At 40.4% G+C, this 16,620-nt stretch overlaps 1 protein-coding gene and 1 long non-coding RNA gene across 4 annotated transcripts in view; one reads left to right on the forward strand and one right to left on the reverse strand.

The window, feature by feature from the left end:
• LOC114844362 (potassium voltage-gated channel subfamily H member 7-like) overlaps positions 1 to 16,620 on the forward strand; it is a 25,555-nt gene continuing 8,935 nt past the window's right edge. The window contains exons 1-20 of one of the 2 annotated variants that reach the window (XM_029131684.3): positions 1 to 139; positions 451 to 681; positions 5,008 to 5,172; positions 5,470 to 5,905; positions 6,024 to 6,202; positions 6,594 to 6,673; positions 6,796 to 6,918; positions 10,918 to 11,090; positions 11,328 to 11,466; positions 11,557 to 11,697; positions 11,891 to 12,045; positions 12,217 to 12,458; positions 13,180 to 13,379; positions 13,889 to 13,976; positions 14,144 to 14,308; positions 14,585 to 14,706; positions 14,880 to 14,951; positions 15,398 to 15,497; positions 16,234 to 16,339; positions 16,442 to 16,590. In XM_029131684.3, the coding sequence (XP_028987517.1) occupies positions 64 to 139; positions 451 to 681; positions 5,008 to 5,172; positions 5,470 to 5,905; positions 6,024 to 6,202; positions 6,594 to 6,673; positions 6,796 to 6,918; positions 10,918 to 11,090; positions 11,328 to 11,466; positions 11,557 to 11,697; positions 11,891 to 12,045; positions 12,217 to 12,458; positions 13,180 to 13,379; positions 13,889 to 13,976; positions 14,144 to 14,308; positions 14,585 to 14,706; positions 14,880 to 14,951; positions 15,398 to 15,497; positions 16,234 to 16,339; positions 16,442 to 16,590 (3,142 nt within the window). In that variant the 5' untranslated portion in view covers positions 1 to 63. The remainder of the gene's footprint in view (positions 140 to 450; positions 682 to 5,007; positions 5,173 to 5,469; positions 5,906 to 6,023; positions 6,203 to 6,593; positions 6,674 to 6,795; positions 6,919 to 10,917; positions 11,091 to 11,327; positions 11,467 to 11,556; positions 11,698 to 11,890; positions 12,046 to 12,216; positions 12,459 to 13,179; positions 13,380 to 13,888; positions 13,977 to 14,143; positions 14,309 to 14,584; positions 14,707 to 14,879; positions 14,952 to 15,397; positions 15,498 to 16,233; positions 16,340 to 16,441; positions 16,591 to 16,620) is intronic. The other variant, XM_055503697.1, reaches the window with a different exon arrangement.
• The window catches only part of LOC121201772 (uncharacterized), a 20,650-nt gene continuing 13,051 nt past the window's right edge, over positions 9,022 to 16,620 (reverse strand). Inside the window, exons 4-10 of one of the 2 annotated variants that reach the window (XR_005896881.2) lie at positions 16,208 to 16,554; positions 12,783 to 12,841; positions 12,367 to 12,486; positions 12,212 to 12,297; positions 11,913 to 12,036; positions 11,515 to 11,648; positions 9,022 to 9,408 (exon numbers count right to left, since the gene is read on the reverse strand). This is a non-coding gene — a long non-coding RNA (uncharacterized LOC121201772). The remainder of the gene's footprint in view (positions 9,409 to 11,514; positions 11,649 to 11,912; positions 12,037 to 12,211; positions 12,298 to 12,366; positions 12,487 to 12,782; positions 12,842 to 16,207; positions 16,555 to 16,620) is intronic. The other variant, XR_008693033.1, reaches the window with a different exon arrangement.

Below are 16,620 nucleotides of genomic sequence, written 5' to 3' on the forward strand. Positions count from 1 at the left end.
AAAAGCGTGAAACAAATCGGATTCCAACCAATCAGCGCCAGAGACGACTTACGACCGTAAACCATGCCGGTGAGACGGGGCCATGTGGCGCCGCAGAACACTTTTCTAGACACGATCATCCGCAAGTTTGAGGGACAAAGTAAGTAGTGTACAAGAATCCCGTAGTTTATAGTTTATAGTAGTTTATAGTTCACTCCTAGAAGTGCTTTAGTTAATATTATACTGTGTTGATTAAAAATCCGCTAAAGGAAACAATTATCTTTATATCTGTATCCATCAATGAATGTTTGCAAATACATTCAAATCAGCTGTGGTCCTAGTCAAGTGTCCATCCAGTCCATCCAAATTGCAAATGATGACATAATTGACCTCAGAATTTCTGAAATGCAAAACGTTTGTAACCACCCGGACCTTTCACCTCTTTTTAAAGTTTGTCACCTTCACCCACAGATCGGAAGTTCATCATCGCCAACGCGCAGGTGGAAAATTGTGCTATAATCTTCTGCAACGACGCCTTCTGCGGGATGTGCGGTTACACCCGAGCGGAGGTGATGCAGAAGCCCTGCACCTGTAGCTTTCTGTACGGACCCCACACCAAGAGACCAGCGGTGGCCCAGATGGCTAAAGCTCTGCTGGGAGCAGAGGAGAGGAGGGTGGAGATTTGCCTCTACACCAAAGACGGTATGGTCCTGTTCAGTCAGCATACAAAACAAAGATATAAGACATGACACAGAACAAACATGCAAGCGGAAGGTGAACTGCAACACAAAGGTAGCCACAGGTTCCAGAAACCTTCCAGACTTCCTTCTGTGAAATGGAGCTAAGGGTAAAAAACAGCCATCTCACTTTGTCTGATACTGAACATTGCTATCATGAGACTCTAAATGAATGTGTTATTTGCTGAGAACTTAGATTGAAATAAATACACTGACTTTGTGGATTATAAAAAGTATTCAAGTAAAACAATCAGCCGTCTGTTTTGAAATAAACACAAACTTTTCCCTCAGGGTCTTGCAGGAAAATTACATCTATTAATATCTAATCTGTCATCCTAGCAGCTGCTGACATGCACCTTTGTTATTATGTTTTTAATTATACTTCTGCAGTTTCCACTTTATTGCTTTTGCCTGAGGACAAGGAGGCCAGAGGGTAAATGACTTCACCCGAGTGCAGGCAGATAAGACAGTGCAGACTGATTTAGGAGCAGTGGATTTAGCCAATACGGCGCTTCTCATAATGGTTGTGTTCGTTTCGCCACTGTCAGTCTTCTTAGCTTTTGTATTACAGTACTAGACTAAAATGAAGCTGATTCAGCAATGCTGAAACTAGGCGGGTTCAGATATTCTCTCATTCACTTGTACACAGTTCTGCCGGTGTTTCTGGTCTCCACCAGTGTCTTCCTACTTTATGGGAGTAGTGTGTGTTATTATAACATGTAAAATACGACTATCCAAGGGAGTAGTTTCTTTTTGATCAAAGGTCCTTTCAATTGGACTCACAAGATTGAATTTGTCTCTGATCTTTGTAACTTTATATAAAATGTTTGGGAAATAAAGAAATGTTGGAATGACATAGGTTTAGTTATTTTAATTAGAATTTGGCATCTCTACTGTAGGTAACTCCTTTCAGCTCTATCCTCCATGATACATTTGGCAAGTTTTTACACCGGATGCTCTTCCTGACACAACCCCCCTCTGAGGGAATTGAACTCACGGCCTGGGCGACAAGAGCGCAACATGCTAACGCCTACCAGAAATTAGGCTTATCAATCAGAAGGGGAATAGACTCACATTCATACAAACAAACAAAAAAGAGCAATTGGGACAATAACACATTCATGCATTTATCCCACAGTTCATCAACTTTAAGTGGTCAGCTTGGCCCGTGTCTGTCATGAAATAGTCACGAGGTGTTCTAAAGAGATGACAGTGGACAATGTGGAGGAGGAGGCAGAGCTATCGCCGTCATGAGCTCTGTGGTTCCATTGCAGGCCTTCTAGGTTTTAAGTACTAATACAGTAGAGGAGTGCTAAAGAGAAAATCATTTACCATTTTTATAAGATTTCAGTCAGCCAGTAATTTAGAGATGCTCTCTTTATTAATTGACTTAAGACAATGTTGTTCACTGTTCTCAGTTATCCAATAACTATCTTTGTGGAGTAGAGTGAGCTAGAGAACTGTATGTGGTGGTTAGATAGAAACACATCTGAGCATGGGAATAGTTTACAAATGTGCCACCTTGGTTTGCTTCACCATTTTGACTGTCATACCCTTTGCAAGTCCCTAAGCTAGTCACCCATTAAAATGAGAACGTAGAGCGAATACATGGTGATTATATGGAGATTAAAGTGGACCTTCACAGCTTCTCCCGCTAAATGAATTAGACTGAGGTCACCCTGGAAGGAAGAGAGGATCTGTTTCTGCACACAAACTGTTGGTAAATGTGCAAATAAGACAATGACAAGAGAGTAATTTTTTAATACCTTAGTAGCTAGAAAAAAAAATAACTACCTTTAATTAAGTGTCTGCATAAAATGGTCAGGAACATTGGTAATCTAGTCCTTAAATTATAAAACAACAATATGAAAACAAGAGTAAAGAACTGTCAGGGAGCATCATGGGATCAACATGGGTTAGTTTCATTAAAAAATGTTTGTATTGTATTGTACCTATTTGTGGCTTTTGTGCTTCTTTATGCACAAAACCTGGAAGTTGTAAATAGATCACTTACTTGTCTTACTTATCACTATACATATATATGTGGAAGTAAAATAGGTTGAATATGTTGCAGTGATTGTGCTCTAGAAAGGAATTAAAAGTATTCTACATCCATAAATAAACAGTATCTGCAGCCTGTGAACAGAAGCAACTTCAGGGTAAATGTGCAAATACAATAAAATTCAATTCACTATTCAGTGACTCTTGAAATTTAAAATGTAGAAGATGGTAGAGCAGCATTGGGCAAAAGGGTGGGAGACAGAATGTGTGTGCGCCAGCGTGTGAGGGACAACTGGATAATCTTGGTGACTGTTTCTATTAATCTCCTATCTGCTAGTTTATCATATCTTCTGGCTGATGTGGTACTTATGCTCTAATGAAAACTGTGATCCTATTTATTCCATTGTCCCTAAAGACAGGCACCGACCTTCACCGACCTCACACACACACACACACACACACACACACACACACACACACACACACACACACACACACACACACACACACACACACACACACACACACACACACCCCTGATAGGCAGAAGCAGAAGAAGGTAGTTTGAAGAAGGTTATAACAGTTATTTGTAACTAGAATTTAGAAAACTGTAAACGAAATGAATGTCTGGCCTGTTTTAGTAGAAAAGAAGCCAAAGCAGACAAACACTCAAACACCAGATTGTCAGGTCCAACTAAGCATCAATACTTTAAAATGCCTTGTTTTAATCACATCCGTGGCTATTATGGCTTTGGTTTATTAGGAGTCATCTGGAGTCATTTCACCGAAGGAGCTAAAAAGTGACTTGTACAACTTCGTAAACTGAGGCTCCACATAAAGTGGATTATGTATGACTGCAAACACACAAAAATACACAAAACAAGAACAGCATCTAACTAAAGCTAGGAACCTGGATAATGGTTATGTGATATTTACGCAGTGCTACACCAAAAGGTTTTAAACACTAATTTCTCACACAGAAGGTCAAGGTTTTTATGACGTAGAGTGACGGAATGTTTCCAAATATAAAGATCAAAATGAATGCATAACAGAAATATGTCATTTCCTGAGATAATGTTTTTATATATTAGCGGAAAGCTTGATTCAGCTTCCTGAACTATTAATGTCTCCTCTGCCCCCGCCTGCATGAAATTCAGAGAACTCTGTCTGATTATTGTTGTCTTCCTTGTACTGTAATCAGTCATTAAGTTCAGACATCTAGTAATTTTAGTTTTCCGAAAGGTCAGTACACCTTAAAACCTTAAGCTCAATATCTGTTCTCAATTTGAGGATTATCACGTTGGAAACATGCCTGGCTGCTTCCCAATTGTGTGTGTCTGCTCTATAGCAGATGGTGTGGTCCTGTCATGGTGATGTGATTATAAAGGTAGAATGTAGCCACGCAAATCAATCCCACTGTGCAGACACACACATACATGCAGCTACACTGCATTAAATACAGTGAATGGCTGAACATATTGGTTTATAAAAGCTGTTCGAACTACGTAGTTCGTAGCTTCTACATAGCTTTTTCATTAACTTATTAATCTTTAACTACATGTGAATATGAAAATTAGTCCTTATTTCCTTGTTGACCATGTTGTATTTAATGAGTCTGTAACAAAAGCTATACAATATACTATTTGTATAGATAGATAGATAGACAGACAGACAGACAGACAGACAGACAGACAGACAGACAGACAGACAGACAGACAGACAGACAGACAGACGGAAGGACAGACGGAAGGACAGGCAGACAGATTCCGCATCCTTTATTTCGTAGACCCTCCAACCTGAAAAGGGTTGGAGCTCATGCTAAAATTGAATGGTCAAAAACACCAGTAGAGACATGCAAAAAGCTGGTCAGCAATTATACAAAATGTGTGATTGCTGTAATAGCCATTTATTTATTATTATTTTATTTTATTTGCATTTTGTTAAATGTAAATAAAAGAAAATAATATTTTCCACAATGATGCCACTCATACATAGTCTTATTATCTTTTGGGAGTCTTTTTCGGTCAAACAAAAGAAAAAAAAACCTTGCTGGTTGAATGAAAGTAACTTTAAGTCAGAATTTGCCAGGGCTTTGAATCATTTTGGAACTCCGCTGTATTTGGTTTAAGCTTGAGTATCAATGTTAATATCTCTATCTGTTGTTGCCATCTAGAGGAAATACTCCGAATTACATAACATTCCAGGTTTATTTGTCTGTGGCTGAACCAGAAGTTGGTCACATGTCAAGTCAAGTCACATCCATCTAGTTTGTTTCTCTCTGTCCCGGCAGGAGTGTGTTTCCACTGTGTAATAGATGTGGTTCCAGTGAAGAATGAAGATGGCCTCGTCATCATGTTCATTCTCAACTTTGAGCTCCCCACTGACCCCCGACCAATTAACAGCTCACCAGCCAGAGAGCTCAACAGAGTGCTGCGTTTGCCCTGGTTGACCATGGGTATGGAAGAATTCAGAAGTACTCAGGGACTTCACAAATGAAATTCACAACATGATATGCAAAGAAAGTGTTAATAAAAGTAGGCAGTGATGGAAAGCAAACATTTACAATTAGTTCCATTTGCCTCCCAGTGCTTTGTATACAAAACAGCATGGATATCTAGGGATTGTTTCTGACCAACACAGGTTTTCTGCATATTTAGCAACATAAAGAGTAGAGTTGTAATCTCCCAATGATTTGTTTATTAAATTAAAGATCAATGCAATCACCATACTCCTGCACTTGTTCTCCATCTAGCTTGGCGGCAGCGTCTGCGCCCCCTCCTTCGCTCTCTCAGCACCAGTTCAGATGTTCTATCTCAGGACACAGAACTGGGTTCTCCTCGTGCTGAACTCCTTCCCCTTGGTCACGAGTCTGTGGCACTGGACAAACTGCTGTCCCTCCCTGAGAGGAAACAGCTGGCCGAGTCCGGAGCAGGACTGCTGCTGTGGGACGAGGAGGAGGAGAAACAACGAGGGGAAGGAGAAAGCGGAGGAGAGTGGGACGGTTTGGTGGCACCCAGGCGACGGAGTGAGGGAGACAGACAAAGAAGAGAAGGCTCTCTGTGGGACAGAAGAACAGGAGCAGCAGGAGGAGGAAGGAGAGGGGGGATCTTTCACACAGGTCTGCCAATAGCTTCATCTTCTGCACCCCCAACAGTGGCTCTGCCACTCGCCTCCTCACGTTTGCATAGGTACATACAGAGTTTTACAAAACTACACTTAGTGAAAAGACCTTTCAGTAAAGTAAAAGTGACCTGTTACACGATAGTGATATCTGACATCCATGTGAAAACTATACGTTTTCTCTAGGAGAGAGGAGAATGAGAGTGGTCTAGAGGGAGATGATGACAGTCCCTTCGGCATCAACCCTGCATCCAGCAGCTTTGATGGCAGTTGCGGGAGTTTAAAACATTCTTCCTCCATTGATGACGTCAAGAGTGGGCAGGGTTACTGGGAAAAGAGGCTGCAGCTGAGACACAGCTGTACTGGTAATAGCATTACTTTTACTACATCTCAACCACCATCCTGTGGTTCCAGAAGCCCAGTGGTTACATTAACTGAGCTTCCCTGCAGATGTGGGAACACCTGCAAAACAATGGCTGCAACTGACTGCTCACGCTCTTCAGGTGGAAAAGGTTTCATTGGGAGATCATTATTGGAAGGGATGTTTCCAGTAATCTGGAAGTTGCACATTTCTTTGGGACCAACTGCCGAAACTCTCACCAACAGCTTATTGTTGCTCAGTGGCCTTCTAAAGTTATCATTGTTTACCATGAACTTGCTACTACACGGATTCTGATAATCAGATGTTTTATATTTCCATTTCATAAATTTGATAAACCAAAACTCTCTTTTAATCCTCTCTCTTCTTCTGTTCAGCTGGTATGATAACCACTAGAAAGAGCAGTGAGCCAGTTCAGACATCAGACACCGATTTGCGTTGCAGAACCAACAGTCAGGTATCAGATGCAAACATATTCAAAATTACACACGCAAGCAAATGATGGCTGCTGAAAATGTAATCATTTAAGATGTGGTCGTATTTGTTTTGTTTTGACGTGTGTGGTCTACGCACACTCAGCAGATGACCCAGAGTCTACTGATTACTAAGACTGACGCGTTTGTGGCATTACCCCCGGGTGAAATCAGACCTCCCTGCAAACTGATCGACAGGACGCACCACGTTACTGAGAAAGTCACCCAGGTTAGTTGTTTGATACAAAACACTGACACAAAGTAGAGCAGGATAATGCTGTCTGATTCTCTCAATGAGAATTGAGAAACCTAAAACTAAAAACACATAGCCCAACGTAACCTTGTGAGCCTGAACTGAAGCTCAGAGTGGTACAATTAAGAAACAAAAGAGCCACTTCACAAGAAGATAATCTCCCACAAAAGAAGCAATGTCTCAAGTCCAGTATCAGCAGTGTATCACCCTTTTTCCTCGAAGAAGGGCTCGTTGGAAGACAATAATATCCGCACATCCTGTGATGGTGGTTGGTAGAGTGACTAGAGGTGTTATTTCCACATCCATTTACAAAGTCTGTTTGTTCACATAACAAGACTACTCAGGCTAGGTGTGAAGTGAAACTGACCAAATATTATTATGTATTTGTGGTCTCTCAAACTGATGAAGCTACTATGAAGGTTGAGTAGTACGTTAGTACTAAGTAGTAAGTTAAATGTAGTACTGAGTGCTGAATCAACCTCCAGAAATCCTGTCAGACGTTCCTTTAAATTCTGGCAAGGGGAGACGGACTTTCTCACAGCAATACTACTGTCAATGTCACAGTTCACTCTGAGGTGTATCAGTTGAAGGGCAAAGAGTAGCGTGGGAGTTAATGTTGCAGTGGGCCAGATTCTCGTCCACATGATTAATGAGAGGGTCACCACTCATGGCTATATTTTACTCGCCATGACCAGGACGCATTACAAATGTTCAGTGCTGCTGTGAAAGTCATCTGCTCTGGTACAGTGGGTGGGACATCATGATGTCCTACTGATGCCTTTTGTCCTGTAGTTTACATATGGCACTTTATATATGGTGATAAATAACATTAGTGAGCCAAACTACTAGATAAAACACAAGTTGGTTAAATTGGTTTTAGGATTAAACCTATTGAGTTGTGTGTCACATCTGGACTGGACACATGTCTTTTGTGTTTTCCTAATAACAATAGTACTAGATTTGATTAGATAATAGTTTGATCCTTCAAATCATTTTCTCTAGCTCCACTGCCGAGACAAAGGGCTGGAGAGACAAGGTCAGAAATGATGCTGTCATTGTGGAAACAGCACAAGTGTGGATGTGCGTGTTGATTGGATAGGCGATTGTTAGCTATAATTGGGAGGGCACATCTGGAAGCTTGAGGCACTGCAGTGGACCTTATCCAAAATAACATTCATTTACACCAGCAAAGTCACTTCACGTCACTGTGTCACGAACGGCAAATAAAGGACCCAAATGCACAGCGCCAGGACACGATGCGTACGGTGTAAAAGGGTGGGTTTATTCCAGAAACGAAGTCCAGTTCAAGCAGGGTCATACACGGGCGATCAGGTGTGGTTACAACAGGATCAGGTCGAGGCAGCGTCAGGGACAGACAAGGTCATACACGAAGGGTCAGTACAGGCAGGCAACAAGGTCGGCAACATGCAGGGCAGGTAATCACGGCAGACAAGACAGACGGGTACTAGGCAGGCTCAGAGTCAACGGTCGGAAACAGGGTACACGCTATATGACAGGACTGGATAATGAAACAGAAAATGGCGGTAACTCACATGCAACGATCTGGCAAAGTGTTCTGGGACTGATGGTGCTTAAGTATACTGTGGGTGATTACTAATACGGAGCAGGTGTGACTAATGAGAACCGGAAGTAAAGCTGGAACCAAAACAGAAACCGGGAGACTACCAAAATAAAGACAGGAAGTGGAAACTGGAACCCAAAACATGATGATAAGACAGAGAAACAAAGTGCCTTCAAAATAAAACTAAAAACAGAGCCAGAACCTGACACACTGTCACTCCCAGTTTCATGTAAACCTGAATATATCCACTATAACCTTGGTTCTCTAAACAAAGTTGAAGCAGTTTTAACAGATCAGGCTTTAAGGCCATGATCATTTAATTATATGAAACATAAAGTTTAAGCAGTTAGATCCTTAGTCAGTTGCCCTTAATTGAGTGATAAATGTGAGGCTCGTGTGAAGTTAAGAGGGAATTCCAAGAAAGAACTTGGGAACTATAAAAGGCATCTGGGCGAGTCTGGGTCTCAAACATAGGTCCTCCTTGCTGTAAAGTTCAATTCAATTCAATTTTATTTATATAGCGCCAAATCACAACAAAGTTATTTCAAGGCACTTTACAAAGTAAGGTTTAAAACCTCACACAACTAAACCCAACAAATCCCACATACAGCAAGCATTTAATTTGACAGCAACAGTGGAGAGGAAAAACTCCCTCTCTAACGAGGAAGAAACCTCCAGCAGAACCAGACTGGATGTGGGCGGCCATCTGCCTCGACCGGTTGGGGTGAGAGGATAGAGAGATAGAAAAGCACAGCAACAGCAACAAGCAACAACAAGCAACAACAGAGCACAGGCAGGATGGTAGGACCAGGGACTGGATGCAGGCAGGATGGTTGGATCCGCAGCTGCCCATCACAGACACCAAACTTTGAGTCCAATGATACCTGTGGGTGAGGACAGAGAGGGAGAAAGAGTGGGGGTGGGGGGGGAGAAAGTCAGGGTGTAAACATTTTTCTGTCATCTTTTTAAATTTCCACATCAGCACGTCCACCGAGACAATATGTCTTCTTTTTTACTGTATTTGTACTGACATTCACATTAACAAAAAAAGTCAGAAATTTAGGAAACTAAGATTTTACAGCTATGGTAAACTTCTACAGTAGTTAGTAGTAGTAGTAGTAGTAGTATTTTAACCTAGAAAACTGAATAGCACTTATCTGTGGACTGTATTCACTTATAGAATGTACATTTTTCATTGCTCAGCAATGAAGCAATAAGTAGGAGAGTAAAAGAAGGAGAAAAAAAAATGGGAGGAGAGCGGGGGAGTGATGTCATGAGAGAGGCGGCATGGATCTATGTGTGGGTAAGAAAGGAGAGACACTGAAAGATTACAAACTCGCTGATTGAATATTCTACAACAGTGTTGACTTTAACTCAGTAATATAGCAATGAAACTAGATAATCGTCTGGAAGAGTTCAACCTTCAACTTCTACTCAAATGATGTTCTCATTACTTGATGGTCTGATGGCCAGCTGCTGAAGGCTCACTGTGTTTGTTCCACTGGATGAATTAGCAAGGGACTGCATTGAAGGGAATTAGGAGATCGCTATTTTAAAAATATGTAACTGAAAGCCAACTTACTCCAACCTATAAAAGGACTATTCAAGGAGCAGGTAAAAACTCTTAACAAGGTGAACGTCCACAAGGCTTCTAGCACACTGACTGGAGAGAGAAGAGGTCATTTAGAGAAGAAAGAAGAGGAACTACAAACTACAAACAGGAGCAGTGTAACAAAGCCAAAGGTAAAGGAAAACTACAGAGGAGGATAAAGTGATTGGAACCATGTCCTCGGTGAGTGTTCCACACAGTACTGGGTCTCAGGATGGTCTGTCAGATTTGGCAAGTGACCATCTAAAAACCAAAGAGAGGAGATCTGTTCCTACCTACTCATTAACCCATTAGGTGAGTGGGTTACTGCGGCATAAAAATTTTCTTTTTTGTGCCCTTGGTGCTGCTATTGTTCTGGCTTAATGATGTCATGTTAGATTCGACAGGGATGAAAACCTGCTGTTTATCAACAATGCTGTTCACAGCTCCCTCCCTATTGTGCACGTGTGGGTGTAAACTCTATAATCTTCATCTTGCTGATGCGGCTTAATTATTCAGTAATCAATGTGTGTTACATGTGTTTCTGTGTAAAATAAGTTTCTAACATCTAAAGCATTTGAAAATTTGTGGGTGACAGCTTACATTAATTAGCTGATGAATGTTGAAAGCTTGCTGTGTATAATAAAGTTCAAGAAGCACAGCTTTAAAACTGAGGTACATAAAAAAATGTTACAAAACTGTAACCTGCTTTTTGTTACTGAATGGTTAAATACTGGTCTCATGCAGCTTGAAGCAATAATTTAAGAGCGACATAAAAAATGACATCCTTCTCAATGTCCTCTAGGTCCTTTCTCTGGGTGATGATGTGTTACCAGAGTACAAGCTGCAAACCCCAAGGATTCAGAAGTGGACCATCCTTCACTATAGTCCGTTCAAAGCTGTGTGGGACTGGGTGATTCTGCTCCTAGTCATTTATACAGCAATTTTCACTCCTTACTCTGCTACCTTTCTCCTGAGGTTGGTTGATTTGTCAGACAGTAGCTTTTACTTGCAAACATTTTGAGATAATTTTGAGGAAAAAGTGGGAAGAAATGTACATGTTTGTGTTCCTCCATGCCCCAGTCACATAATATAAACGTAACCTCACTCGCTGCAGCAAATGGAAACGTACAATGCATTTTATGTGAGAAACCTGAAAGTGTAAAAGGCATATATTGAAAAAAATGACTGAAATGTGTTGCATGTTTCTTCAAGTGACCAGGAGGAGGCAAGCATGCAGACCTGTGGTTACTCCTGTTCCCCCCTCGATGTGGTGGATCTTATAGTGGACATTATGTTTATTGTAGATATCATCATCAACTTTAGGACCACATATGTTAACTCAAATGATGAGGTGAACAAATGACATAAGACAACTAGCTGAATGATATTGTTTACGTACGTGATGTCACATGACACTTATTGCTTTGTGTTGTCTGTCAAGGTGGTCAGCCAGTCTACTCGGATTGCAGTTCACTACTTCAAAGGGTGGTTCCTTATCGACTTGGTGGCGGCCATTCCCTTTGACCTCCTCATCTATCGATCAGAAGAGGAGGAGGTGGTTAGAGGAGGTGCAGAGGGAGAGGTAGGGAAGAGGAAACTGTGGAGGTTAAAGGAGTTAGGAAAGTAGGGAGGAAGGCCTCTCAAGACTACTGAGAAACAAAGATCATCTAGCAAACAGAAATTCTAGTCAGTCATTATTTGTTTCATTATATTATTTTTATTGTTCATTCCTACATTTTCATCTAGTCACAAAGAAATATTGCTACTTCTAACAGACTACCACACTTATTGGCTTACTGAAGACAGCTCGATTACTGCGACTGGTTCGCGTGGCCAGGAAGTTAGACCGCTACTCCGAGTATGGCACAGCTGTCCTCTTCCTCCTGATGTGCACTTTCGCTCTCATTGCCCACTGGTTGGCCTGCATATGGTAAACGTATTTTATAATGTATTGTTCTGCATAAAATTCATAGTAATCATAACAGGATCACAGTTAGCATAACAGCTATGAAATGTATATGTATACAGTATATGTTTTTTTAAAAATACATTGCTACACATCTTGATGAGTAGTGTTTTAGTTTTTGACTTCTTACCCTAGGTATGCCATAGGTAGCGTGGAGCGGTCAACGTCTGCTGGGATTGGCTGGTTGGACGCTCTGGGTGATCAGCTGGGGAAGCCCTACAATGATTCCATCATTGGGTCTGGTCCTTCCATTAGAGATAAATATGTCACATCCCTGTACTTCACCTTCAGCAGTTTGACCAGCGTAGGCTTTGGCAACGTCTCACCAAACACCAACTCTGAGAAGATTTTCTCCATCAGCGTCATGCTCATTGGAGGTTAGTTCACCCCATTAGGAATTTCTGTCTATTTCAGAAAAGTGAAACAATTTACTTTTGTTCTTAAACAACAACAACAAACAAAATGCGTAAGACACAATAAGATCTCATTGCCATCAATGTTAAAGCAGTAAAAAAACCTCCACAGGCTTCTCTTCCAACCTAAAGCGTAATTCTAAGTCAGACAGTAGGTATATATTATTTATTGAAGAAGGTTGAAGCCTGAAAAACAACCCACAGCGATTCATACTAAATAAGCCTAACTGACTTAGGCTTATCCAGGCAAATTTAGTCAATCTATAAAGCTCTAAGTAGCTTTTATACCAAAGAATGATGACTTTTTCTCATCCTTTCTGGAACCAGCAATGGCAGGAGGGTGTTCTCTAAAAGAGAAATGTTTTTCCTTAAATATGCAAAGTGCAAAACACTATAATTAACAATGTACATAACTTAAAGGGAAAAAAAATCATGCATTGTTCAAATTCTATGTAAAGCTTACGGGTTATAGAAAAGATGCAATAGATCTGCTGTGAAGAGAAATGAAAAAACAAATAAAATAAAATACAGCAAAATTTATTAAAATCATAATATAACACAAGGCCACAATTGGACCAACAAGGAGCATAGAGTAAAGCCCAAACAGAAGCCACTGCTGGTGAGTCATTCACCTTTAGTTGAGCCTTTGTCTGACTATGTTCCTCTGTTACTCTATCTCTTTCAGCTCTAATGTATGCCAGTATTTTTGGTAATGTATCAGCCATCATCCAGCGGTTGTACTCTGGTACGGCACGTTACCATGCCCAGATGATGAGAGTTCGAGAGTTCATCCGTTTACACCAGATCCCTAACCCTCTAAGACAGCGACTGGAGGAGTACTTCCAGCATGCTTGGTCATACACTAATGGGATTGATATGAATGCTGTGAGTTTGGGATTATTTTGTTACTCTCCAAGAAAGGCTTAGGAGTAAATTTGTATTTTTGTACTTGAGACCTGAACATTTTCACTATTAACGAGAAAAATTTATTAAGACATACTCAGTGGGTTTGGTGGCAACAGTCAAAGTTGATGAAACAAGACAAACTACTAACAACATGACTGGTAAACAGAAATCAATTAATTTGAACTAAAGTCGAGGTACAAATCATAAAAAACAAGCTAGAGGTTGGAGGGTTAGGAGGCGCACAGAAACAAACTCAAGAGCAGGGATGCAACATTAGACAAAATGTAGTGTCCTGAGTCTGGACAGTCCGATAGCGACCTCACATCAGTAAGCGTCATTATAATAATTTTTTCTTGTCATGATACACAGGTCCTCAAGTTTTATCTTATTTTATCCCTATCTGATCTCTTCAAAGGAGTCCTATCAGTTGATGTCTTTAAGTTACTCATTCTATTATTTCCAAATGTCTTGCTTTCTGTTTTCTCCAGGTTTTAGAAGGTTTCCCTGAATGTCTCCAGGCAGATATTTGTCTCCACCTCAACAGGTCACTGCTGCAGAACTGTAAAGCTTTCAAAGGTAGTCCTATTATTACACTTCACTTCACAATATTTCACCTTCCAGATTACCTTCAGTCAATCCAAAATTGACTGTACACATGGGATCCTGATCAGCAGATTTTACGGCAGGAATAACAAAAAGACAAGAATACACGGTTCTGGTTAAATTGGATTAATCATGTCTAGGATCCAGTAAAGGCTGTCTGAGGGCACTAGCCATGAGATTTAAGACCACCCATGCCCCTCCTGGTGACACCCTGGTCCACGCTGGTGACCTGATCTCAGACCTGTACTTCATTGCCAGAGGATCCATAGAAATCCTCAAAGAAGATGTGGTGTTGGCTATTCTTGGTAAGTATCAATATAAGATTGCCAGTGTATATGTCAGTGTCTTCATCCAGAGTCAGTAAGTTTTAGATGTTTTCAGTTATTTACAAGCATTAGTCATAATTATGACTAATGCTAACTACACTACACTACACTCAACATTTTTATAGTCCATAAGGAGTAAACTGTAATTTTTAAATTATTTTCACACAAAACGTATTCAGTGTTGCATTCTTTCTCAGTCAAAACAGAAGTATGGACTTTTTTATGTAGCCACATTTAAATTTTCTTCATGTCCAGGTAAAAATGATATCTTTGGGGAGCCTGTCAATATGTATATTCTACCAGGAAAATCCCGTGCTGATGTCAGAGCTTTGACTTATTGTGATCTGCACAAGATACACAGAGATGAGATGCTGGAGGTATGTGTGTGTGTGTGTGTGTGTGTGTGTGTGTGTGTGTGTGTGTGTGTGTGTGTGTGTGTGTGTGTGTGTGTGTGTGTGCGTGCGTAAATGGGTTTTGCTGTGTTATATGTGTATTAAAAAGTATTCATTACAATTATACAATTTTCTTTTTCTGTTGTTTATATTGGCAGGTTCTTGAAATGTATCCTGAATTTTCTCAACATTTCTGGTCAAACTTGGATATCACTTTCAATCTCAGAGACGTACGTCCCTAGTGTTACAACAGGTCACGTTAGGAATCTAACGATGAATTCTGGAATATTATATAATATTTATTGTTGATTAGTCAAAATTGAAATGAATGATGATTTAATTGGTGTCTTGATGCAGAGTAAAAGCAAAATAAGTTCAACTTTACTGTCACCATGTATTTAAAAAGTATTGTCTGCACCTACGTATTAAAAAGGTGGTTCTAGATTAATCCTGTAAATCTAAAACCTTTTTGAAGACCTACCATTGAGTTTACTAAAGCTTCTGAAGCTATTTTACCATGTCATTATCAAACAAATAGTGTGAAGTTGTCCTTTAACTTTATGAATATAGTAAGTCCATGGTGATAGCTTTGTGAAGATGCACTTTCCCAAACAAAATGCTAAATGGCATGCAACTTCATCACTTTTAATTGTCTTTGCTTTCTCTTGATTTATAGGCAAATTCTGAAGCTGCTGCTTGTTTGAGTGGAGTAGATTTGGACTGTGAAGGATTCAGCAGACCACAGCAGTCACATAGACTGTCTTCCACACACACAGGTACCTTTTCAGAAACACTATCTGTAAAGACAGGACAACATACTTGCAACGGTGCATTTAAGACGAAGTGGGCCTCTAACTGTTACATCGCCTGCTGTTGAGATTTGTTGAAAATGTGATATTTAAGCAATGAGTTGACAAATGTACCAATAGTTCAATTTATGTACTTTTTTAGCATAGAGAATGACAACAATAGAGTAGATGTAAGCCACATCTAAAATTCCATAATAAAACAGAATCAGACATGGAGGAGCCACTTATTTAGTCCTAATTCTCTTTTAGCTACTTTTGTAACTAAAATACGAGCAACAATCAAACTGCGTCAGATTACGCCTTGTAAAACTTGTTAAGACTGTTTGTCAAGGCATCGATGGGGACAGGTAGTTCACTTTTCTCTGCTGAGAGCAACTGGTGCGCATTTGGAAGTTGGTCACCGGTCAATCTGGAAACACATTCATCTTTAACACCGGCAGCGGTGAGGACACGTCAGGCGTGTAAACCAGGGAGGAGCGCAACAGCTGCTGCAATGCAATTTTGAGCAACGAAAAGTTAAAAAAAAAGAAAAAATTTCAATTTATTTTTCCAGGCCACACAGAGCCAAAGTATAAGGATGGCCGTGGGTTGCTGACCCCTGGTCTAGACATTAAGTTTGCATTTTAATCTCCTCTGTTTCTGGGAAGTTCAGTAATTTCTGTGGCTGGTAAACTTACAGTGATCATTGATGTGTATCTCTCAGGTGACACCACCTCAGCAAAGAGACTGAGAGGTGCTTACAGAAGTAGAAGAAGACACAGCAACTGGGAGCAGCGTAGCTACAACAAAGATGATCATAAACATGCACTGTAAGATTGTGTATTTACTTTACCTTAAAACCTACAACAAACATTTTCTGTGCTGTACTTTAATCATTGCAATATTAAACTCTGAACTAAGTGCTTCTGTAGATATGCCCGCGTGTTCTCCAGTGAGAATGAAGATGAGGACTCAGAGGTGACGAGCCCTGCAAAGACCTCCATTACTCCTGCTGCTACTGCAAACACTGCAAGGTACCTTGAGGCTGACAGAAATGAAAGAACACACAATGCTTTAACAGGTTGGTGTACATAACATTTGAATAAAATGA

This window comes from Betta splendens, chromosome 17 (genome assembly GCF_900634795.4).
Source record: "Betta splendens chromosome 17, fBetSpl5.4, whole genome shotgun sequence".
Classification (NCBI taxonomy): domain Eukaryota; kingdom Metazoa; phylum Chordata; class Actinopteri; order Anabantiformes; family Osphronemidae; genus Betta; species Betta splendens.